Source organism: Haliotis rufescens, unplaced genomic scaffold (assembly GCF_023055435.1).
Source record: "Haliotis rufescens isolate VD_foot unplaced genomic scaffold, xgHalRufe1.0.p SCAF_4, whole genome shotgun sequence".
Taxonomy (NCBI): Eukaryota; Metazoa; Mollusca; class Gastropoda; order Lepetellida; family Haliotidae; genus Haliotis; species Haliotis rufescens.
In genome coordinates, this window is record NW_025964112.1 from 51,062,558 (window position 1) to 51,088,240 (window position 25,683).

The window sequence follows — 25,683 nt, forward strand, 5'->3', positions numbered from 1 at the left end:
TATACTTTTAATTATTATCACTTTCACTGCCGCTACTACTATGACTACTACTACCAACAACACAACTAATACTACTACAATTACTACTACCTCAACAACTACTACTTCTTCTACTACTACTACTACTACTACTACTTCTACTACCAACAACGACAACTACTACATATACTACCATGACTACATGCTGATTTGAACTTTAGCAACTGTCGTCAGTACTCTTGGCCACAATGATTATTTTCTAACCAATAAACATAAATGATATCAACCCAAGAGCCAGTCAATGAAACGTTAGTTCCTATAATCCATTAAAATACATTAATTTATGCCGCACCTGTTATCACTGCCGCTACCAAGGTAGCACAAAATTCGGGCTTGTTTCCCTGCAAGGTTTGTTCCATTCACCATTTGAAGCTTTCTAGGCTTGCATTATAACACTTTTACTCGTTTAAACGCCCACTGAACCTTTCTCGAACCTATTAACCTCAGGAATTATTGATTTTTACCAGAACTCTGTACATGTCTTGTGCAAACATTTTAAATGTGTCCATTATTTATTTGTACGCGTCAAATAACATACCTCTACGCAGATACTTACGGTACTTTAATATATCAATCATCATTTGAATGGTAAATGTTTATAATACACCATTCTTTGGGACAGACGAAATCCGCACCCAAAACCAAGTCCAATCCAAGGAAGCAGATATGTAAATGGTGAAATAGCACCGAAACTATTCCGTTTCGATATTCGAATACGACCGTCATGCACTTAATACAACTAGGTGATAGACACAAATGATCATTATTCTAAGGTAGGAAATATCAACGACTAATACGCATTTATAAAGTACTTGTTCCGAACACGTATAATTACATCCCAAAGTAATGATATTGGTGAAATCACTTTCCGTTTTCAGCTGTCTATTCATATTCATCGTGAAATGTCACATGTATATATCATGGCGAGTCCTCATGTTTGAAATGATCACGGATCCATAAGTTAAAACGGCAAATCCCGAAAGGTTTTGAGTTGGCATACGCCACATTAGTCTTGTCGAATTGTCGATATCACTGCGATTGCAGCCAACACAAGCACTGTGACCACGCCCCCTGCGTGTCTCCTAGCCTTGCGTGGGAAAACACCTCAATAGCGTGTGTGATCGATGCCTCTCTGAAAGCATTGTATAAAGACTGTCACTAGTACAGAATCACCGTCAGACTCGAAGGAACGTCTGTCCACTCATCAAGGGAACCGAGACAACTACCGGCTAACGCCACATTACCCCTCAACGTTTAAAGGTAAGGTTTAATGCTTAACATAGAAGGGGGTCCTTAAACCATGCGAACGTGTTAAGATTTCAATACAAACAGGTTTAGATAGTGGATATAAAATTATAAAGTTACTTAAAGTTATCTAATATTAAATATTTTGACATATTTCGTTTTGTTCCCGGATTCAAAACTTTATTATTTCAAAAACAATTCATGTTCTTTTAAGGGTGCGATGACTTATCATCTATCTTAAAGGCGTTTGTTTTGTGAAGGTTTTATATTTGCAGATGTATGAAGATCCCGTTTAGATTACTAAAAGTATCAGATGTCCGCTACTTATATATTAGCATGCATAAAATAAATATCACGAAACAAAAATATTTCGGATATTGTCAGTTCGATAATAACGTGTAAAACATGACAATGTTATTTTTCACATCTTCAAGAAGTCATGTTGTTACACAGAATAGTTGTTTCTCCAACCACTTGCACAGAGAATGTCATTTAAATGTCAATGTCGAGTGTATCCATTCAATGCACTTCTAGCAGACACCGATGCAACAAGAAAAAGAGAACTGATTTTTATATGAGCGGCAACATTGTATGGCAGACTTTTACTTATACTAACATAGTAATTACTCACAACAGGAAGACTCTAAGATAAGGTGAAATATGAAACTAGGCATCAGGAACGTCTATTATCCGCTGTGAAGCATTCTCCTGGACTGACAATCCTAAAGGGTATTATGTTTGGCTCTTTTTGTCAATTATGGATGGACAAATAATCGATTTTCTCAAAGTTATTAAGGTGCGTCTTGGGTAGTCGGATGGGTATGGCGTTCGATCGTGATACTGAGTGCCTCATTCAACTCCCACATTCTCCACATACCCTGCAACGCTTTAATGATCAGTCTGCTAAAAGCGACAAACAATATGAGTCAAACTCATCCAAATTAATTATTACTTGAACTAGAACGCTTGAACACATAGAAAAAGAACAACCCGAATTTAACCAATGTTAAGTTTAAATGGAATGTCATCAAAAGTGTTTTGAAAAACATATCATAGTAGAAAGTGATATAAACCGCTCCGTTTCTCGTTAATGATATGTCAATGTCATTAGTTTACAGTGAATCAAGTTCACACTCACAAGAACCCGGGATGTACTTATTCCCTGGGGAAGTTGTGTGCACTTCCATTTTATTGCAGTCTATTAATACCTATGCCAATCAGTTCCTTTGGGTGTCAACCTATTCAATAATGGCACCAGGCCCATGACAGATTAGTTAACTGCTGACAAAGAAACTTAAAGTCACAGGCGATTTACTATAATTACACTTGAACACATTTTAGAAATAAATGTTGCTAGTTTATGTAAGAAATACACATGTTGTATTGAACGTTCAACCATGTGAACACTTTCCTAGCTCGTCATGACGTCTTCTTCACTTAAGGTTACTGTTGGTAGTAACCAATATTTGAAAGGTTATGCAACTCGTCATGACACCGAGAATGTCGGGGATACAATTATTCCCTTTACAATTTGAAGGACAACTACTTTGTGTATGTAACAATCCTTGCCATATGAATACGTTTTAGGGCAATCGCAGGATACATGCAAGGGTATCCTTATTGTATGAACTCATCCGTATGATCATTTTAGTCATATCTGAACCGTAGCTTAAGCATGTACGTATACACAGTTTTCGTGTAAAGAGATATGATTCCTGATGTTGGTTCATATTGAAATGTCATTCACGTTATGACCCGTGAAGATTCCGGGATAGAATAGGTCTTCAGCAACCCATACTTGCCGTAAAAGGCGACTGTGCTTGTCGTAAGAGGCGACTAACGGGATCGGGTGGTCAGGCTCGCTTACTTGGTTGATTCATGTCACCGATCCCAATTGCGTGGATCGATGCTCATGATATTAATCACTGGATTGTCTGGTCCAGACTCGATTATTTACAGGCCGCCGTCATATAGCTGGAATATTAAGCTGAGTGCGGCGTTAAACAACAAATCAATCAACCTAATCATTCACGTTATTCCCCGGTGTGCTGAAAACTGCTTAAAACCAATTATTGTAAATACTGTCAACACAATTGTAGTATGATGACTAACATCCTAAGATCATAACGGTGGTAATCATGGATTAAACCTGAGACCAGCAGACCCTGACAAAACTCTACACAGGATGTGAAAAGGCAAATGGGTGAAAACGTCCCCAGAGCAGACAACATGTGAGTTCTTCTGTACCCAGAAGACGTCACCACTCCATCATTTTATATGCCTTAGCGCCATGGTAGATACATCTTTTTTCCAGATTGCAAACTGACGCTTTCGCTTTACCGCAAGACCAATACAATTCGATCTTTCTGCTTCTACGATATTTATGACTACACATTTGTATAAGTCACCTGGTTCATGGAAGTGATACGTGTATGTAAATAGTTCCTAGAGAGAACGCCGACTACGAACCTATTTATTTAAATACGTACCCTTCCCTACAACAGTAGAGTTACCATCAATATAGCACTAAATAGCCTAGATGTCATTCATCACAGGAAAACCCATTAAGATGTTGCCAGAGAGTGAACGCTATCTCTTTTATCGTGATGTCTTCTCGTGTTCGAGTTCGTTAATAACCAAAAAAGTTAGAGATGAAATATGTTTGTTTAGTTAGTTACGGACTCGAATCTTGTCATCTTCCCTGTGTTATCTGAATATTTTGATTTACATATTGACCTTTTTTCATAAATGTTTTATTACAACAAGTTTGATGTTAGTTTCTTGGTTACGAAAACAAGTCAGTTGTTACGGATTTATATTTCAATCAAAACCTAGCCAGGCAGTTCCTCCATTCCTTGTATCTTCTTACCGGGTTATAAACTTCCAACACATGGGACTACTTGCCACCATGTAATGCATTACATAGATCATCTCCACTACCGGCTCATGTGTTGAGAATGACTAGTTTATGAGGAGAACTGGCCCATTCACTCTGTCAAAGGATCACTCACTTGACTATATTTTACATCAGCACAGCCACAGGGAAGTGTTCACAGATTATAACATTATCACTGTCTAAGGATTCCCTTGTTGGGGTAAATCCCTATGAGCCCCAGGGGGCAGGACAATTTTGTTGCCAGGATCGCTGTTTCAGTACATCTTCAGTTGATTCTGTATACGACGCTCACAGCTAGCATCTTCAAGCTGAGATAACAGCCATTGCTATCGGGTGCCACTTTATAGGTAAAATGAGTAAGTGAATTGAATGCAATGCCTTCTTGAGCCGAATTTTCACTTCTATCACCACGTGTCACTAATGTTGGAAGAGACCCGTGAAGATCCGAGTTAGAATAGGTCTTCAGCAACCCATGCTTGTCGTAAGAGGCGACTAACGGGATCAGGTGGTCATGCATCGTATCCAAATTGCGCAGATCGATGCTCATGATATCAATCACTGGATTGTCAGCTCCAGACTCGATTATTTAGAGACCGCCGTCATGTTGCTGTAAGACTGCTGAGTGCGACTTTAAACAATAAATAAACAAGCAAAAAACATGATGTGAAGGGACATCATGTGATGCATGAAATGATGCAGGTCTTAGATAGTTACTATTTAGGTGAAACCTACAAGCATGGGGACGATGGTGATTATCAGCTGTAAGTAAGGGACATAATAAGGGTGAATCTGGGATTCGAACCCACGATCGTCGGATCCTGGTACGAGTAAAGGACAGGATTTCACACTTCGTAGATTTCTGAGCCTAAGCCGCCCACTCTCCGTTTGACACAACCAGAAATAAAGGTTGCAGAATTGTTGACAGTGCAATTGTACAAAGCAAAAAACTGTTCTGCCGTTTCCCCTACTTTTCACCATGAAGTAATTCATCTTCACGTACATCCAATCTAAAATAAACATGGACGTCAAATCATTTTGAAACGAAAGCTCCTCTTAGCCTAAAGGGGAATGATGTTTTTATTTACTTTATTTGATGATTGACATCCAGAGACAAAACATTAGATACTCTAAACGCATAACTTGGCATTTGTGCGAACACTGAATAGCTACAGGTAAATCAGTATTGCGTCGACTATACAATTGTTCTGTTGACTAGGGAAACCGGCCTTTCTCAGAATCACCCACTCAGTCTTTCAGTTATAACTGGAATGTAATCATTGACCAATCTCTTAGAAATCTCCCACGGATGAAAAGACCCCCATTAAGTCCATTTAAAACTGCCCTCTGCGTTCTAGAAATCCCATTAGATCTAAAGTAATATATTACAGCTGCCCACCTAAACATAAAATAATATTTTGTAGGTCTTCATTAACAAGGATGTTTACAATTACATAGCTGATAAACATGTATTTGCAATGTCGCCATTTCATTTTTACCCCTCTGAAAGTAATCCCTTTGAAATATTCTTAGTGATCTCCAAAACAGAGTTCTCGAAAACATCCCTGCGAATATGTGTGGGTGCTCGTTACCTTCTTGTTACCCACGCAGCTGAGAGAATGGCAACCTTCTAAGCCCAACGCTTACCAGTTAAGCGGTGTATTGAGATGGCTGAGCGTGCCTGGTCCTCTTGTCCCATGTCATCGGGCGCCAGCTTAACTCTACCAGACGCTACAATCCTGTCAAAGAAGGTGTTGGGGCCGTGACATATCCAGACGCCAAAGCTATTGTTGAGACAATGCTTCACAAGAGATACTGTGTCTAAATTACATGCTGTATTGCCGATTTCCGAGACTAGATTCTGCAGCATTCCTACGGGAAGATGTCAGGATGAAAGTGAAAAAAACGTTCAATGTCAGTTACCTCAAACCCCAGAGCTTACTGTATTGGGAAAGGTTCACTCCTCCCTTCCCTTGAAACATTCAGCCCCTTTAGCTATGTAATGGAATATTTGAGGAGCATTGAGAATTATCATCTTTAACACCCCTCTCTTCATTGCAACTTAAAGCAGAAGGGGGTTGTGACAGTTTCGGGATTATGTACATCTTAAATGTCTTTGAATTTTATAGGCATTTTAACAGGGTCCTTGAATGACAAATTAACATGTCACATCCAGGCGACGAAATGTAAGAATGTGTGTGTGATATGGTTCTAAATTGTCAGTACCATACAAATTGAACAATAACACAAAAAAAGGTAAGATGGAATCCAATGTTTAACAATTAGTGATTATAATCACACAAGTAAAGGATGTTTCAAAAGAATTCTGACTCGTTCGTTTTCATTCAGATTCCCTGAAAGGTCATGAGAATGCCAAGGGGAAGCTGTTACTTGTCTTTTCAAGTGAGCGATGATATTATCTCTGATTTGTTTTTCGCCGATGAGATTCTTGACTTGGTTCTTCTTCAGGCTAAATGTGTCTTCTCACGGAAAAATCACGGCGTTTAATTCAATTGATGAAGTGATTTAAGGATAATAACGTCGGGTAATTACATTTAAGTGTTACATAACATATCTGTGGCTTCCTTTGGCATATAGAAACGTAGAAAATCCTATTACGAATAGAATTAATGTGAAAATGAGGGTTTAGTAATGGATTTCAGTACTAGTGATTAATATTCCAAATTTGTCTATTACACCCTTTTCAATCTTGTACTAAAAATATCCAGGAATTCATTTGGATTTAGAGGGGCTTTAGGGGCCCGGGTACCCTAAAGATAAAGCATTTGCTGGTCACGCCGATTTTCTTCGATGCTATAATAAGGTACAGTATGTGGATGATATGAACAGATGTTTTGTTTACCCCCATAGTGCTGGAACAGTGGCGTAAAATACCCCCATTCACTCTTAGATTTAAATGAAAGCATTTTGGACCTTGTTGGACCCATAATATTTACTTTTGAAATAATAACAGTGCGCCGTGAGCACAACACACATGTCTTCCTCACAACCAAATCAATAGCGGCATAAACAGATAAGTGATGGGCTTTTAACACATCAGCCCCTTGTCCTTCTCCGATTTGATTTGACTTTCCCCTTCACACGGCAATCCCTTGGATCTGATGCCTAAGCCTCGAGTGTCTGGGTCCACATTAATAAATGGGCACTTGCTCCAAGGTATGCCTTATACTTTCCTTTGAAATGCGTTCCTGATATAACATCCTCTTCTCTTTTATCTGTACCTCAATAAGATTGTTGGGTGAGAGAATGTTAGTGGAAACAGGTTTATAATTTTACTAAGAAAGGTATTTGAAAACAAATCATCCTCAAGCATGTTATCAAATCATCTGCAGAAGCGGATGTTTTCCTTAAGTAAATTTATCTTTGGCTGATTCCTACGTCAACTGAATGCTGCTGTGGTAACGATGTAGAAATACCCAAACCTACCAACGTATAGAAGCCGAGTAGATCGATCACTTTGATAAAACAACCAGCATTTCAAAGGTTTGCGAAGCCTCATACTTGGCGCTAACCACCAACCAGGCAGTTATCTGATTATAACATCTTATTAATACCTATTCGTGGTTGCAATTCGAAGACAGTTGGTCACAGTGTACAAATGGTGTTCGAGATTGTCTATTTAAAGTGAAAATCCACAGAACATACGTGCTAATTCATCAGGCGTTTTAACTTTCCAACATACAGTTATACTCTCCAATGAAATCACGTGGAACAGGCATACCGTGTGCGTAAACATTGTTCCATTTGCAGGGAAAGGACAGATTGTTTATCAGCTTCGCGAATTCATTTCATTATACCTAACAATTAAATGACGGAAAACACATATATTGCATTCCAATATCTAAAATAGTTAAACATACTTCAAGACACGTTTATATTTTCGTTAATTCCGAAATTCATTATTCACAAAGAAAACATTGGCATCTTCTGCTCTTGTAACAGATTTGTCTTCATGTGAGCAGTTTGTTCATACATTAGAAGCGGATACACGTGACAACGTCAACATACCAGATGCACATATTGCTCAAAAGACAAAACATGTTTCGTATTTACATTGTCCATCGATAAACATTAAGCAATTGATTCAGTTGATAACACTAATGCACGAGATATGGACAATCTCGAGAACTATATATAAGCTGGACTGTCACTAAGTGAAACTCGGAATTATTATAAACCGATTACACACTTATCGTAAATCCATCAAACTATATTTTAGGGGTAAGAATAGTACAGGTCCGGAAAATGTTTGATATTGAAGGGATTCCTGAATACCTTAATGTATGAGGCTTAGGCAATGGCCAGGACGCTCTGTCGGAGCCAACACTGTGGTAACCGCATGTTTGCCTATTAAGCGCGCGTTTGTGTGCATGTAAGTTTAGCCGTTGGAGACTATTAATCAGCGCTGGCTCAGCATATATTCTCAAATGTCTTTCAATTAATGTACTTTATGGATTTTCAGAAATAACGTTTCATTGACCGGCTCCGGGTTGGATATTATGTATGTTCCCTGGTAAGAAGATAACCATTGACGTCAGGAGTACGGAAGTCAGTTAAAGTTCAATATCAGAATACAAAAGTGTTGGTAGTGGTGATAGGAGGAGTAGTAACAGTAGTAGTACTCGTGTAGTCATTGACGTAGTAGTAGTAGTTGCGGTAGTAGTAGTAGTAGTAGATGGTAGTAGTAGTAGTAGCAGTATCCAAGTAATCACAGTAGTAGTAGTAGTAGTAGTAGTAGTAATGTTGTAGTCATAGTAGTAGTAACAGTTGGTGTGGTAGTAGTAGTTGTTGTAGTAGTAGCAGCAGCAGTAGTAGAAGTAATAGTAATAGTATCTCCTATTTTTCAGCACCAGAAAAGTTCTTGTGGTTGTAACAGAATATAGAATATACAAGAGTTCATACATCACAACAAAAGAAGTTTTTAATTTGTTTATAAGATGTATAAAGTGTAATCGAAGTAGTAGCAATAGAAGTTGTGAAAAACAATCAGCGGAGAAAGGGCATATGTATTTTGGATGAAGTAAGCAATAGATAAATCAAAACCTCCGGCCATTCAATATGGAAGCCTATGCGGAAGGGTATGGCTACACTTGACATTTACCTATTCACATTTCTTATTGTTGAATGATTATTTACAAGTGCTGCGTCCTTGATTGGCTCAACTTATATTATGTGTCACATTTCAACTATTTGGGACAAGATAATCGCCAAATTGTCACTCAACTCTGAGCAAACAATGTACATGTGCCATATTCGAATGGTGAAACAGTCTTACATCTGTAAACAAAACGGCAAAACCCTTTCCATAATCAAAGGAAAGCTCTGCTTAAAGCAGTCAGATTTTCTATTCCTACTATTCCATGAAATGTATATAATGAACATGTGTTGATGAATAACTATCAATTTTTGACGACACCAGGTGTTCGAGAAAAGGTATATGCATCCTTTCACATAGTAACACCGTCACAAACACATTCACAGTCCTGTCAAGCGTTCACCTGAACAAACATGGAAACATATGGTACAAGTTAAAATAGGGAACTCCACTTGACATCATTTATGTAACTGGAAATATCTACTACATATCTGCTATAAAACATTTGGAATGTTTTACTGAGGTATTGAATCCTGTAACTCTGATCACAAAACATTAAGCAATAATCATACTATACTCTTCTTGTTTATTGATTATAAGGCAATAACACCGACAGTTACTAGTATACATGGTGCCTGTTTTCATAGAATGCACGTTTATTTCTTAGTACCTTTTGGGAAGTGGGAAGTTGATTGTTAAGATGTTGTTTAAGGAAATCCAAATTATGCATCTCGAACGTCGCTACGTATCATGTCTATCCTCTGTAGTTAAGTAGCAGCTATGAACATGTCACATTCACAAACAGGGGTTTAGAGATATATTGGACATGAGACTTTTGAGAAAGAGTCGTATGACTCTGCTTTACATCTTCCTACAAAAGAGCATGCTCGAGTTATCTTCACGAAATGTGGAGCTGGAGCTGCTGGAATATAGCTCGACATAAAGCGAAGGTTGATGATAGGAAAATTGACGTCATCCCTCTTATCACACGGTCTTGTGGACAGGTTGACACGCTGAATCTTCATGCATAGATCTAAAGTGATAGATTCAAGCGTGCCGATCGCGATGTATTGGTAATGTATAATAATACAATCGACTTAACCCTTTTCATACTCATAAGAAATCGCTGCTAAAGCCAGATTCCGACTACAGCATGTGCATGTGTTTATAAATAACAATCAAACAGTGAAATGGAGAGCAATAAACAATGACACAGACAAAGACTTGTGACTTAATGTGTCGCAAGATGCGTCTTATATTTATCTAGGAGTCCGACATGATCGACCATCAGTAAGCTTCTTGTTGATTCCAGATACAAATCATGACAAATAACCATTGCTCTCTACGTCTTGGCGTTGGCGGTAGCACATTATTAGATAATTGTCGTGTCGACGTGTCTGCTCTGCCTGACAGGGCGAGAGAAACACAAGAAGAAGAAAAATAGTGAACGAAAAGGATGGGAAGGATGGGGAATTGGGAATGGTTTATGTAAGACTGCAATAGGAATGAGAGTATATGGCAAGAGAGACAGCAATTTTTGAGAGAAGAGACAAAGGTGTAATCAGAGAGTCGCTTGTAACCTATGAAATTCCTAAGGAATAAAACCAGAGAAAACTGATATGGTATAATCGTTGCAGAATTACAAAATAATTAAGAAAGATTTAAAATTAAAAGAACGAAAAGGGTTCAAAAACAAAATTTATTGACTTAGATTGATAAGGGATAAACATGTTGTGCTCGGAATTGTTAAAAATGGAAAAGGAAGGACCTTGGATTATTTCGTAACTACTAGACATTATTTGGACCAAAGTAGCGTAACAATGTAACTCGCCGATTTCCTGTCATGTATGTTTCGCTAGGTCCATTGAATAGGAGGCACGATCATAAGTGTTTATGCCGACATGGTTTGCTGCTTTTAGTAACCTTGATTTCTACATAGAAATTCCATTTGCGCTAAATAAAGGGCTTTAGCTTGAGAATTAGGATATGTTGCTGTGTGATTATTTGAACTAAATATATAACACTAAAGTCACTTGTCGGAACATTCGAAGAGTCATACAAAAATTCACCAGTTTCAAAACATGTCAGAATGGCGCTTTATGAGAGACCATTAACGACCGTGTTTTCATTCGGTTCCAATACGTTTTAACGTCAAAGGAGGACCCGAGTATTTAAGTCTTAAAAGGTTTTATAAAAACAAATAAAATTACCAAATGGAGCAGAATGAATTACGTTCAAGGTGATTGATGAGAGTTTGAGCACGAGGCTTGGTCAAACATTTGTCAAATCAACAAGTTCTGTTTGCCCACATGTTTGAAGGTTTTCTAATCCACTATGGCTTCAATTTGGGCAGAAGTTTCCAATAGCAAGTAAACTATTGTCTGTCCTTAAGTTGCACGTCTTTGCGATGTGGTTAGCACACGCTATCCTGATTCCAATGGAAATGAAAACCAAATGAGTTACAGAGCTTTTGTTTTTATATGATCATAATCTACATCTAGAGAAATGCGGGTTAAAATAACAGAAAAACATAATATATACGACTGCATCAACTGGAATAATTTGTTCTCATTGCATGCACGAAACCTTAAGATAACCTTGTTCTTTCAGTGCATTTCTTTAATATATAGTCACCTGCAGACGGACGATAATCTCTCTGCTTTGCAAATATTGGCCAGAATAGGCCTTAAGAACGGTGATCTATCCCCTGCGGTAGTGTCCGCAGGAAAGGGGGTCCTTTGTCGACTTGCGCAACTATGCGTTCGATTAATTTGCTTCTTACTTCACTTTTCCCCAGAAGGATATATAAAAATTGACGATGGCTGGCAATCTATTGTCCTGTAATCCGCCTCTTTGAGCCGCTGGGTATTTTTGATTCATCCTAGGTGCCCGGATGAACTTCCAGGCGACTTGAGTTGTTAGTGCTAGATGGTCCAGCTTAAATCGGTGAAAATGTGTAGAAGTGTTTTGCCTCGCAATCAGCCGAGTAATCACCAAGCAACCGTATACACCCAGAGAGTGCGGCGCTGATTTGAAATCTTTGCAAAACGAGCTCAGCACATATAGGCGTCAACTTTGTTGCAAACCTAGATAGCGCTGGTGTTGTATTCGAAATTACGTCCTTGTGAATTGCGTCTCTGAAACTATAAACAGCAACAAGTAATTACTTGTATGCGTCTGTACCTTTAAATAACACTACACCTATTATCAGCAACTTAATGTGTTTGTTTGATGGTTGTTTAACGCCACACTCAGCAATATTTCAGCTATTTCACGGTGGTCTGTAAATAATCGAGTGTGGACCCGACAATCCAGTGACTGACATTATGAGCATCGATACATCGATACGATGACATGCATCAACCAAGTCAGCGAGCCTGACCACCCGATCCAGTTAGTCGCCTCTTACTACAAGCATAGTCGCCTTTTACGACAAGCATGGGTAGCTGAAGACCTATTCTAACCCAGATGTTCCAGGTCATTGAGTATACAGTGATACATGCACCTTGTTAACTCGAAGATCATCGAGTCATCCATAGTTCGTGACAAACTGAATAATCGTTTTGGGTCATGATGCTGATGGAGATTCTGTCACGATTATTTACGGGCCTCCGTCATATTGCTATACTATTGCTGGTGAGACGTTAAACAAATAGCAAACAGAACTAATTAAATTTTATGCACGCCCCTCTTGATCCTCATATGGGCATACATATTGTCAATCGTTTATGGTATGGGTTAGTTACATTTTCCTAGAACAAACATCATTTTTTAGCTCTGTTAATGCCACTTAAAGCTTTTATGAAATGAAAATTAAGATAAAGATAACTGTACCTCACATTAAAAGCAGAGGCTGTGTTGATTAGTTTTCTATGATGACTGAACGGAATTTACGTTCATAGCTCTGTGGCGCTTCCTTTACAGCTACTATTACACAACAATAAAACCCGTTAATTACTAAATCATCTCACATGAATAGAAAATACTTTTATGCCAGACTAATATGTAATAAAATAACAATCCCCGCTTTTTGGATCGATTATTCGCCCGCATGACTCTAATTGAATTTCTTTGTTCACGAATTAGATGAGAAATCAGATTATAAGGAAAACAGTGCTGCAGACTTTCTACAAGTTTTGAATACAAAGAAGGTAATCACAACGACAGCAGCGCAAGCTCATCAGAATAACAGAGAATCATAAAAAAATGTTTTACACCTGATTGATGTCCTATGGAAAAGCACTAGGGGAACGCAAGAAAACAAGTTAATGTCGTACACAGCTGAATGTATTTTATGCATGCAGCGTGCCTCATGGAGAAGTGGGCGAACCTTTATTGTAATTGCTCCTTTGTCGTACGCGTTTAGCAACATTTAGCACAATGGTATAAACAACATAGAGATCAAAACAACAGACCTAGGTGGGTACTGTTAACAGTGTACACACATTTTCAGTTTGAAGGTCGATGGTATATTTTTCAGCATGTGCTTACTGGTCCGTGTTAGTTCGTAGTTCCGACATGCTCTCAATGAAGATCATGGTACGTGGTGAAGGTTTATGTACATACACTTGCGCAGTTAACCGTGAGCGTCCTGTACATGTATAATACGATTCGATCGACTGGTTTCATTTGCAAGTAGAATTCAGCAAACACGATGCTATGTTATTTGTGATGAACACATTTATTCTTTGTGATATTAATTGGTTTGATGTGTGTGTCAACCAGTTCATTACAAAACCATTTACATATGTTTGTAAAGTCACAAAGCTTTTCACAGACATACATATTGGTCTTATGGAGTTCATTATATTAGTGTTGCTATCATTATGTATTAACAATATGGGTTGCTGGGAAACAAAGAGCACACATCACCAGAGCTACAAGGGAAAGCCTTGTCTTTTGTATTTTGTGTTTTAAAAAATGCATGATTAATGCACCTATTATAGGTTCACTCCGCACAAAGCGTTTTTTTGTAGCAACTTTTATGTAAGATTACATTTTACCCATATTATAAGCACATCTGAAAGCATGCCTGGGGCGGTCGGGTAGCCTAGTGGTTAAAGCGTTCGCTCGTCACGCCGAAGACCCGGGTTCGAATCCCGACATGGGTACAATGTGTGAAGCCCATTTCTGGTGTCCCCCGCCGTGATATTGCTGGAATATTGCTAAAAGCGGCGTAAAACCATACTCACTCACTCACTCACTCACTGAAAGCATGCCTAAAGGGCTCTTACCCAGGTCAATGGAAAAGTGTGCACTCGATTTTCATTCTCAGCTCCCCGGTTAGTAAGCAGCTTAAGCTTACTGTGAGGCGCCATCAAAAGGCGGTTAACAGTCACACTACCATTCATCCTACCGGGTACCCATTCACATCGTGATCCATTTGTGATCGCGATTATGTTATGACCATAATATAAGTGTGAATTTGTAAATCTTTAAATCACGTAATATACTCTATAACGACACAATAAATATTGAATTCATTTATTTGGAGACCAGGCGTTGATGTAATCATGGTATTCACATCAAGTGCTGTGTCTAAGGACGTGTGATTAACTGGTGGATATGTACACGGATTTAATGGTTCAAATACATGTATTCTATCCTTTGATTTAGATCCATTTTTCTGTCTGTGCATTTTTCTTGTCAATTCGTATTCTCTATGAATGCACCCGTTGGCATTTGTCGCGACATGTGTTGGCGGCGTGAGCTAAACAAGTGCCACAATGTCAACTGCCTGTCATTCTTCGAGCTATAGGGGCGATGTGGGAGCTTAGAGGTTAAAGCGTTCGCTCGTCACACTGGAGACCCGGGTCCGATTCCTTATGGGCACTATGTGTGAAGCCCATTGGGTGGTGTCCCCCGCCGCGATATTGCTGGAATATTGCTAAAAAAAAGGGGCAAAACTGTACTCACTTACTCTTCGAGCTATGGTAAATATATTTGTAAGGATTGTTGTATGCATCAATGATATCAACGTTTGATGGACTAACATTGCAGGGTCCATTAATTTACTAATTCATTCATCAATTAATAAATACCATGGGGATACTCAAAGCAAATATTTTGTATTTTTGTTTTGTTTGTTGTTTAACGCTGCACTCAGCAATATTCCAGCTATATGACGGCGGTCTGTAAATAATCGAGTCTGGAGCCGACAATCCAGTGATTGACAACATGAGCCTTGATCCACGCAATATGGATACGATGACATGTATCAAACAAGTCAGTGAGCCCGACCACCCGATCCTGTTATTTGCCTCTTACGACAAGCATAGTCGCCTTTTACGGCAAGCATGGATTGCTGAAGACCTATTCTACCCCGGATCTTCACAGGTCCTTTATTTCGCTTATATATGTTCTTTTTTCAGATTTCATTTCTGTCAAAACATTTGATTTTTCACCATGTACTGCAATAGTATTCATACTACCACATTTCACTGATTCCGTTTTTCTCCTCTTCCAGCAACCTTCAACAAACATGTCCTCAAGCCAAGGTGTGATATTTGTACTGGCAGGATTTGCTCTTCTCGCATTGGTCAACGCAGAGGCATTAGATGATAACACAGCTGCAAGTCTATACAAGGTAAATTACATGCACAAAACATGTTGAGAAATAGAAATGAATGTGAACGCTGCTTGTACAGTATTCCAGCTATATCACGTTGTGTCAGCTTGATGTAGGATTGAGTGTGAGTGAGTGAGTGAGTGAGTGAGTGAGTGAGTGAGTGAGTGAGTGATCGAGTGAGTGAGTGAGTGAGTGAGTGAGAGAGTTGGGTTTTACGCTGCATTTAGCAATACATGTATTTCAGCTTTATCACGGCGGGGGTTTCAGAAACGGAGTGCACATTATACCCATGATGGGAATCAAACCCGGGTTGCGGGCCTGACGAGCGAATTCTTTAACAACCTGGTTACCATACCGCCCCCGACCCCCTCCCTTGATGTAGAAGGAGTTGCCGGAAACCTAGAATCATAGCGAATCTGGGATTCTAACTCACGATCATAGATTTCTGTCACGTCTAAAGGACGCAACTCGGCGAACTGTAGCGTCTTAGACAATTAGGTTAGTCCTGTTCTGCCCTTAATCTAAAGTTGAGTTTGTGGGTGGGGGATGTTAGTGGGGTTGGGCACAGATGCAGAGAAAACGAATCACCGAGAGAGACAAAGCGAGATGGACAGACAGGGGATAGTGCGAAGGCTAATTTCATTTTTCTTTTATATGTGACCTATAACATACTTCCAAAACACATCACTGTGACGGCTTTATAATCTTACTTTGCAGTTATTACAACCAGCCTATCAATCAACAGTAGCAGAGAAGCGGGAGGGTGACCTCAACCTTGCCTTCGATGCCCCACCCGATCCCAACTGGAGTGCGGGTCCTTCAACCTACGGCTTTGGGTCCCTACTCAGACGAGCACCCGCAGGCTACAGGAGGAACCTCATCGAAGACAAGCGTTTTGGATACGTTGGCAGCAGAGGAAAGAGGACAGAACTAGGATTCGGATATGTTGGAAGCAGAGGAAAACGCACGAATCATGCCACCGCCTTTGTTACGTTAAGAGATCTTTTGGATATGTACGAAGAGCGAGCTAGAGGATTACCCTTCCGAGCATCTGATCTCAACAGCCTCAGCCAAGGTGAGTTGTTTGACAAAGCACGACAGTATTGGAAACAATTCTAAACGGCTGTACATGCCCCTGTGTGTTTACTTCTCGTTGTAACATATTTATTTATTTATTTATTTATTTATTTATTTATTTATTTATTTCAGGAATTGTATATTCAATTAAAAACCTTGTTAACTCGAAGTCAGGGGGACCATCGAAAATGCATTCAGTTATCCGCAGTTCGAGACACATATCCTGGACCCATTATAGCTTTGTTTTGAGTCCGGTTCGGATGACACGATGTCAATAATAGCTGCTAATCAAATTACACTTACAGTCGATAGAAGTGCAGTACTAAGTGATAAGATAGATGGAGGGGTGACGTCGCACCCGAAACGAAGCTGTGGTTGCAAATGGATTCAGGGTATTTGTTGCAATGTAATAACGATACAATTCACTGGATAATCGAGGGTGTGTCAAGTGTCGTTATTGCACCATGTCATCGATGAAGATCAAGAATGAAATGCTGTGAACGGCACAAACGAAATATCGAGATAAGGGGTTTGATTTGACGAGGTTAAAGGAGGTCGAGTTGACGAGGTTAAAGGAGTTCGAGTTGACGAGATTAAAGAAGTTCGAGTTGACGAGATTGAAGTAGTTCGAGTTGACGAGATTGAAGTAGATCGAGTTGACGAGATTGAAGTAGTTCGAGTTGACGAGATTGAGTTGAAGAGGTTAAAGGAATTTAAGTTGAAGAGGTTAAAGGAGGTCGAGTTGACGAGGTTAAAGGTGTTCGAGTTGACGAGGTTAAAGCTGTTCGAGTTGACGGGGTTAAAGGAGTTCGAGCTGACGAGGCTAAAGAAGTTTGAGTTGAGGTTAAAAGGAAATTCAGTATACGAGGTTAAATATGTTCCAGCTGACGAGATGTCACTATACATAAGTGCATGCTGAACTGACAACCGTGTTTGTTTGTTATAAGTAGGTGCATCCTCATCGTCTATCTCATTAAACTTTTAAAGACTCACTCATGTACAAATATCTGACCTTCTTGCAGAATATCGTGAAGAGGGCGGTTCCTTTATGTTTTTTGCTACCTTTTTCAGATTCCGCTTTGCTCAACAGTAAACGACAACCACACTTCGGATTCCACGGTGTAAGAGGTTGAACGTAAGTAGATGTGTATTTTGCTTCTTCTCTTGTGTACGTATCTGACGTTACTCACTCAGTGTTTGGTTGGACGCTGGTGCGATGTTCACCCTTTGTGTCCAGTCAGTTGGACGAGGGTCGCCAGTATGATTGCAGCAGCTATACATTAGCTGTTCCACTGCTTATTACCCGAATCTGTCCGGTTGTTTTAACCACAGTAGTACTCCCGTGGTGATACTGGGTTAGAATAGGTCCACAGTAACAAAGGAGTTCTTAGGTTCGGTGGGCAGGTTCGGTGATTTGGCTGATTGCATGACTTTGTTCATCAATCGCTTAGTTACGGACGCTGGGGTATGACTGATTGTGACGTGAAATAACATTCACATACATTTGTGGGGCTGACCAAATCCGTTGATTTAAATCTTAAATATTGAACCTCACAGTCTGATGGGACAGAGACTGGTCCAGTCATTAAAGTCACCGTCACTTGCTGAGAATAATTGTTTGTCCTAGTCGTGCCAGAATCTACTAATCGTGGGTTCCAATCTGATTCTTTGTCACTTATCTCAAACCTGCATCATTTGGAGTTTCTCACCTTCATGACACGCCCCGATAACAGAAAACAAATGTTCAAAGCAGCGTTAAACCCGTCTCTCTGAAAGTGTAAGCGTGTTAATGTATGTTTTGAATGGGATCATGGATCAGCTAGGAGAACACCTCCAGCTGGTTCAGGCTGTTCCCAGCAATAACAGCTGTTGGTAGAACCAACAACTTACAACTACCAGCGAACAACCAAACTCAGAAAATAATTGATTGCTATGGAACCGACCATGTTCAGAGGTTTTGAATGAGGATGTTATGTTTGAGTTATGTTTAAAATATGTTTATAAGAACATTTACTAAACAAAAAAGTTTATGATAATGAATATTTTGAGGATATTATTTTGTAGTGAAGAATGAGTTTCTTTAAATTTGTCCTATTAAAAAGATAGTTCGTGATCCCTAACTTGTTTTGTTCAATATATGTTACAAAAACACCAAGGAACTTATGGGAATTTAGTTATTTATCCATTCCTAATTAGTTTTCAACTCCATGTTCTGATACCCCGTTTCTTCTTCAGATACTCACGCCTAGTGTGAGTGGAACTTTGATGCTGAAACTGACAACATACCTGTAAATGGAATGCAGTGTTTTGACTGAAGGCGGAAATTCAAGTGGAACTGCTCTTACCACAATGCGGGATATTACCTTACAACAGAGGACACGTGACAAAAAAAATCAACATTTTTTTCAAGACTCGTGACAAGATAAACAGTATCCTTGTGTGACATTCATTATAATATGAAACGTAGGACCGTCAGCCGTACAAACATTCTAAGTTTACTCTCATTTATTGTAAATAAAATCCGTGAAAGAAGAAATGTTTTATTGGTGCATCACGTGAAATGATGCATATGGCACGTGACAAACAAGCACTTCCGTCCGGGGATACAGATAAATTCCTTCAACTAACTGACAAGAAAGAACTATCATGATCATGCTGGTGTCCACCTGGGAGGGAGAGAGCCACTTAACCAAGGAATTCAACTTCATGAAGTGTGATATTTGAGAATAGACAATTGTACAGAGATTATGATGTTCATTTCCTTTTTCATTCTTCGTTTGTATCACAATGTAGGTTGTCTGATAGAGATTGTCCATTATATCAATTCAGAGTTATACATTCCCCTATTTTCATAATGATTACTTTGTTATTTCGTTTGCTTGTTAGAATTCATTTTGTATGAAAATATCAGAAGCATTGGACATGTTGTTTATTTGTTCACTTTATTTAATGCTAGATTCATGAATACACACCATCAGATTTTGCCTTTGAAACGTAACGCCTGATGCCAATACTATATATACTGCACATAAAATAGGTACGGAATTACGAACTTCGATTCTGGCTTGTTTCACCCCTTAAACATATTTATGTGGCATTTCTGGCGGTGTATATTCTTTTTAGAGCTGCGGGTGATTATACGCTTGTACATTTCATTATATTTCTCGTGATATATCCGTTTCTTCTATTTTTGTCTCTGCAAATAGAAAATATTTTAAAATAAATTTGTCTTCAAAACTAATCGTCCGTGCTCCTCTGTGGTAAATAAAAATCTAAGAGTTGCACACAGAAACCCTGTTCTATATTCTATGGGCGACACATGAAGAATGTAGATGGTAACACGAGACAGACACACTTGTGTACTGAAACCATTACATATTCCACTTGATATACATGAAGTGTGTTGATGGCTGCTCGAGACAGACACATTGGTGTACAACAATCGTGTTCTGTTCTACATGATACTACACAGGAAGTGTGTTGATGGTAGCACGAGACAGAAACACTGCTGTACAATATACGTGTTCTATTCTACATGATATACAAGAGGTGTGTTGATGATAACACGATACAGACGCACTGGCCGTACATGGTGTACAATAACCGTTTTCTATACCACGTGATATACAAGAGGTTTGTATATGGTAGCACGATACAGACGCACTGGTGTACAATAATCGTGATCTATTCCACGTCATATACAAGAAGTAGTTTGATGATAACACGATACAGACGCAATGGTGTACAATAACCGTGTTCTATTCCACGTCATATACAAGAAGTAGTTTGATGATGACACGAAACAGACACAATGGTGTACAATAACCGTGTTCTATTTCACGTGATATACAATAAGTAGGTAGATGATGACACTGGTGTACAATAACCGCGTTCGATTCTACATAATATGCATGAAGTAAGTTGATGATAACACGATACAGAAACACTGTGTACAATAACCGTGTTCTATTCCACGTCATATACAAGAAGTAGTTTGATGATGACACGAAACAGACACAATGGTGTACAATAACCGTGTTCTATTTCACGTGATATACAATAAGTAGGTTGATGATGACACTGGTGTACAATAACCGCGTTCGATTCTACGTTATATGCATGAAGTAAGTTGATGATAACACGATACAGACACACTGGTGTACAATAACCGTGTTCTATCCTACGTATATGCATGAAGTAAGTTGATGATGACACACCTGCACACCTGCTGTACATAGACTTTGTGCTATTCTACGTAATATACGTGAAGTACATGTATGTCGATAGAAACACGAACCAGACACATTGGTGCCTGGAAACTTTGCTGTAATCTTCGTGAATATATACATGAAGTTTGTAGATGGTAGCATGAGACAGACACACCGGTGTACATAAACCGTGTTCTGTTCTAGGTGATATACAAGAAGTATGATGATGATAACACGAGACAGACACACTGGTCTACAAAGACTTTCTGCTACTCTTCGTAATATACATGAAGTTTGTAGATGGTAGCATGAGACAGACACACCGGTGTACATAAACCGTGTTCTGTTCTAGGTGATATACAAGAAGTATGTTGATGATAACACGAGACAGACACACTGGTCTACAAAGACTTTCTGCTACTCTTCGTAATATACATGAAGTTTGTAGATGGCAGCATGAGAAAGACACACCGGTGTACATAAACCGTGTTCTGTTCTAGGTGATATACAAGAAGTATGTTGATGATAACACGAGACAGACACACTGGTCTACAAAGACCTTCTGCTATTCTTCGTAATATACATGAAGTTTGTAGATGGCAGCATGAGACAGACACATGGGTGTACATAAACCGTGTTCTGTTCTAGGTGATATACAAGAAGTATGTTGATGATAACAGGATACAGACACACTGGTCTACAAAGACTTTCTGCTATTCTTCGTAATATACATGAAGTTTGTAGATGGCAGCATGAGACAGACACACCGGTGTACATAAACCGTGTTCTGTTCTAGGTGATATACAAGAAGTATGTTGATGATAACACGAGACAGACACACTGGTCTACAAAGTCTTTCTGCTATTCTTCGTAATATACATGAAGTTTGTAGATGGCAGCATGAGACAGACACACCAGTGTACATAAACCGTGTTCTGTTCTAGGTGATAAACAAGAAGTATGTTGATGATAACACGAGACAGACACACTGGTCTACAAAGACTTTCTGCTATTCTTCGTAATATACATGAAGTTTGTAGATGGCAGCATGAGACAGACACACCGGTGTACATAAACCGTGTTCTGTTCTAGGTGATATACAAGAAGTATGTTGATGATAACACGAGACAGACACAATGGTCTACAAAGACTTTCTGCTATTCTTCGTAATATACATGAAGTTTGTAGATGGCAGCATGAGACAGACACACCGGTGTACATAAACCGTGTTCTGTTCTAGGTGATATACAAGAAGTATGTTGATGATAACACGAGACAGACACACTGGTCTACAAAGACTTTCTGCTATTCTTCGTAATATACATGAAGTTTGTAGATGGCAGCATGAGACAGACACACCGGTGTACATAAACCGTGTTCTGTTCTAGGTGATATACAAGAAGTATGTTGATGATAACACGAGACAGACACACTGGTCTACAAAGACTTTCTGCTATTCTTCGTAATATACATGAAGTTTGTAGATGGCAGCATGAGACAGACACACCGGTGTACATAAACCGTGTTCTGTTCTAGGTGATATACAAGAAGTATGTTGATGATAACAGGATACAGACACACTGGTCTACAAAGACTTTCTGCTATTCTTCGTAATATACATGAAGTTTGTAGATGGCAGCATGAGACAGACACACCGGTGTACATAAACCGTGTTCTGTTCTAGGTGATATACAAGAAGTATGTTGATGATAACAGGAGACAGACACACTGGTCTACAAAGACTTTCTGCTATTCTTCGTAATATACATGAAGTTTCTAGATGGCAGCATGAGACAGACACACCGGTGTACATAAACCGTGTTCTGTTCTAGGTGATATACAAGAAGTATGTTGATGATAACAGGAGACAGACACACTGGTCTACAAAGATTTTCTGCTATTCTTCGTAATATACATGAAGTTTGTAGATGGCAGCATGAGACAGACACACCGGTGTACATAAACCGTGTTCTGTTCTAGGTGATATACAAGAAGTATGTTGATGATAACACGAGACAGACACACTGGTCTACAAAGACTTTCTGCTATTCTTCGTAATATACATGAAGTTTGTAGATGGCAGCATGAGACAGACACACCGGTGTACATAAACCGTGTTCTGTTCTAGGTGATATACAAGAAGTATGTTGATGATAACACGAGACAGACACAATGGTCTACAAAGACTTTCTGCTATTCTTCGTAATATACATGAAGTTTGTAGATGGCAGCATGAGAAAGACACACCGGTGTACATAAACCGTGTTCTGTTCTAGGTGATATACAAGAAGTATGTTGATGATAACAGGAGACAGACACACTGGTCTACAAAGACTTTCTGCTATTCTTCGTAATATACATGAAGTTTGTAGATGGCAGCATGAGAAAGACACACCGGTGTACATAAACCGTGTTCTGTTCTAGGTGATATACAAGAAGTATGTTGATGATAACAGGAGACAGACACACTGGTCTACAAAGACTTTCTGCTATTCTTCGTAATATACATGAAGTTTGTAGATGGCAGCATGAGACAGACACACCGGTGTACATAAACCGTGTTCTGTTCTAGGTGATATACAAGAAGTATGTTAATGATAACACGAGACAGACACACTGGTCTACAAAGACTTTCTGCTATTCTTCGTAATATACATGAAGTTTGTAGATGGCAGCATGAGACAGACACACCGGTGTACATAAACCGTGTTCTGTTCTAGGTGATATACAAGAAGTATGTTGATGATAACAGGAGACAGACACACTGGTCTACAAAGACTTTCTGCTATTCTTCGTAATATACATGAAGTTTGTAGATGGCAGCATGAGACAGACACACCGGTGTACATAAACCGTGTTCTGTTCTAGGTGATATACAAGAAGTATGTTGATGATAACAGGAGACAGACACACTGGTCTACAAAGATTTTCTGCTATTCTTCGTAATATACATGAAGTTTCTAGATGGCAGCATGAGACAGACACACCGGTGCACATAAACCGTGTTCTGTTCTAGGTGATATACAAGAAGTATGTTGATGATAACAGGAGACAGACACACTGGTCTACAAAGTCTTTCTGCTATTCTTCGTAATATACATGAAGTTTGTAGATGGCAGCATGAGACAGACACACCGGTGTACATAAACCGTGTTCTGTTCTAGGTGATATACAAGAAGTATGTTGATGATAACAGGAGACAGACACACTGGTCTACAAAGTCTTTCTGCTATTCTTCGTAATATACATGAAGTTTGTAGATGGCAGCATGAGACAGACACACCGGTGTACATAAACCGTGTTCTGTTCTAGGTGATATACAAGAAGTATGTTGATGATAACAGGAGACAGACACACTGGTCTACAAAGTCTTTCTGCTATTCTTCGTAATATACATGAAGTTTGTAGATGGCAGCATGAGACAGACACACCGGTGTACATAAACCGTGTTCTGTTCTAGGTGATATACAAGAAGTATGTTGATGATAACACGAGACAGACACACTGGTCTACAAAGTCTTTCTGCTATTCTTCGTAATATACATGAAGTTTGTAGATGGCAGCATGAGACAGACACACCGGTGTACATAAACCGTGTTCTGTTCTAGGTGATATACAAGAAGTATGTTGATGATAACAGGAGACAGACACACTGGTCTACAAAGTCTTTCTGCTATTCTTCGTAATATACATGAAGTTTGTAGATGGCAGCATGAGACAGACACACCGGTGTACATAAACCGTGTTCTGTTCTAGGTGATATACAAGAAGTATGTTGATGATAACAGGAGACAGACACACTGGTCTACAAAGTCTTTCTGCTATTCTTCGTAATATACATGAAGTTTGTAGATGGCAGCATGAGACAGACACACCGGTGTACATAAACCATGTTCTGTTCTAGGTGATATACAAGAAGTATGTTGATGATAACAGGAGACAGACACACTGGTCTACAAAGTCTTTCTGCTATTCTTCGTAATATACATGAAGTATGTCGATAGAAACCCGAGCCAGACACATTAGTGCTTGGAAACTTTGCTCTAATCTTGGTGATATAAATGAAGTTTGTATATGGTAGCACGAGATTGACACAGTGATGTACAGACACCTTGTTATAATCTACGTGATATACGTGAAGTATGTCGATTGAAAAATGAGACAGACAGATGAGTTTCTTCTTGGTAGATCTCGATGATAATATTATGCTTATTTACTAGAAATAATCATCGCATCAGGAACTGGCATATCAAAAGACAGACAGAGTTTTGCGGTGGCACGTTAGTAGAGTAATGTATTTCCAACATTTGCACAAAATAATGATGTGTTAGTTTCAAAGCCAGTGATAATTATAATCGCGTTTTATTGACCTATCACATACTTCTCGAATGAATGGGAGTTTTACATATGAAGAAAACCTGCACAGATCTAGACGTTAAATAAAGCGACGAAAACATTTCCATATCCAGAGAAAACTCTACTGAAAGCAGATTACATAGTTCAATTTCGACTATATCATGACCATGTGTTAATGAAT

General features: G+C 39.1%; 1 protein-coding gene across 1 annotated transcript; it reads left to right on the plus strand.

Moving 5' to 3' along the window:
• The first annotated feature begins 1,142 nt into the window (after nt 1-1,142).
• On the plus strand, nt 1,143-20,230 carry LOC124150930. The gene is made up of 5 exons (XM_046523134.2): nt 1,143-1,299; nt 15,760-15,879; nt 16,579-16,936; nt 18,010-18,073; nt 19,174-20,230. Exons 2-4 carry the CDS (start codon nt 15,775-15,777, stop codon nt 18,069-18,071), a joined length of 525 nt encoding a protein of 174 aa, XP_046379090.1. The 5' UTR covers nt 1,143-1,299; nt 15,760-15,774; the 3' UTR covers nt 18,072-18,073; nt 19,174-20,230.
• Nucleotides 20,231-25,683: the final 5,453 nt, after the last annotated feature.

What these genes read in the sequence shown, in the direction of transcription:
- LOC124150930 (XM_046523134.2), top strand. Translation starts at nt 15,775, where the DNA reads ATGTCCTCAAGCCAAGGTGTGATATTTGTACTGGCAGGATTTGCTCTT. An exon ending in CAGCTGCAAGTCTATACAAG is followed by an intron (nt 15,880 to 16,578) that starts GTAAATTACATG and finishes CTTACTTTGCAG; the next exon opens with TTATTACAACCAGCCTATCA. An exon ending in TCTCAACAGCCTCAGCCAAG is followed by an intron (nt 16,937 to 18,009) that starts GTGAGTTGTTTG and finishes TACCTTTTTCAG; the next exon opens with ATTCCGCTTTGCTCAACAGT.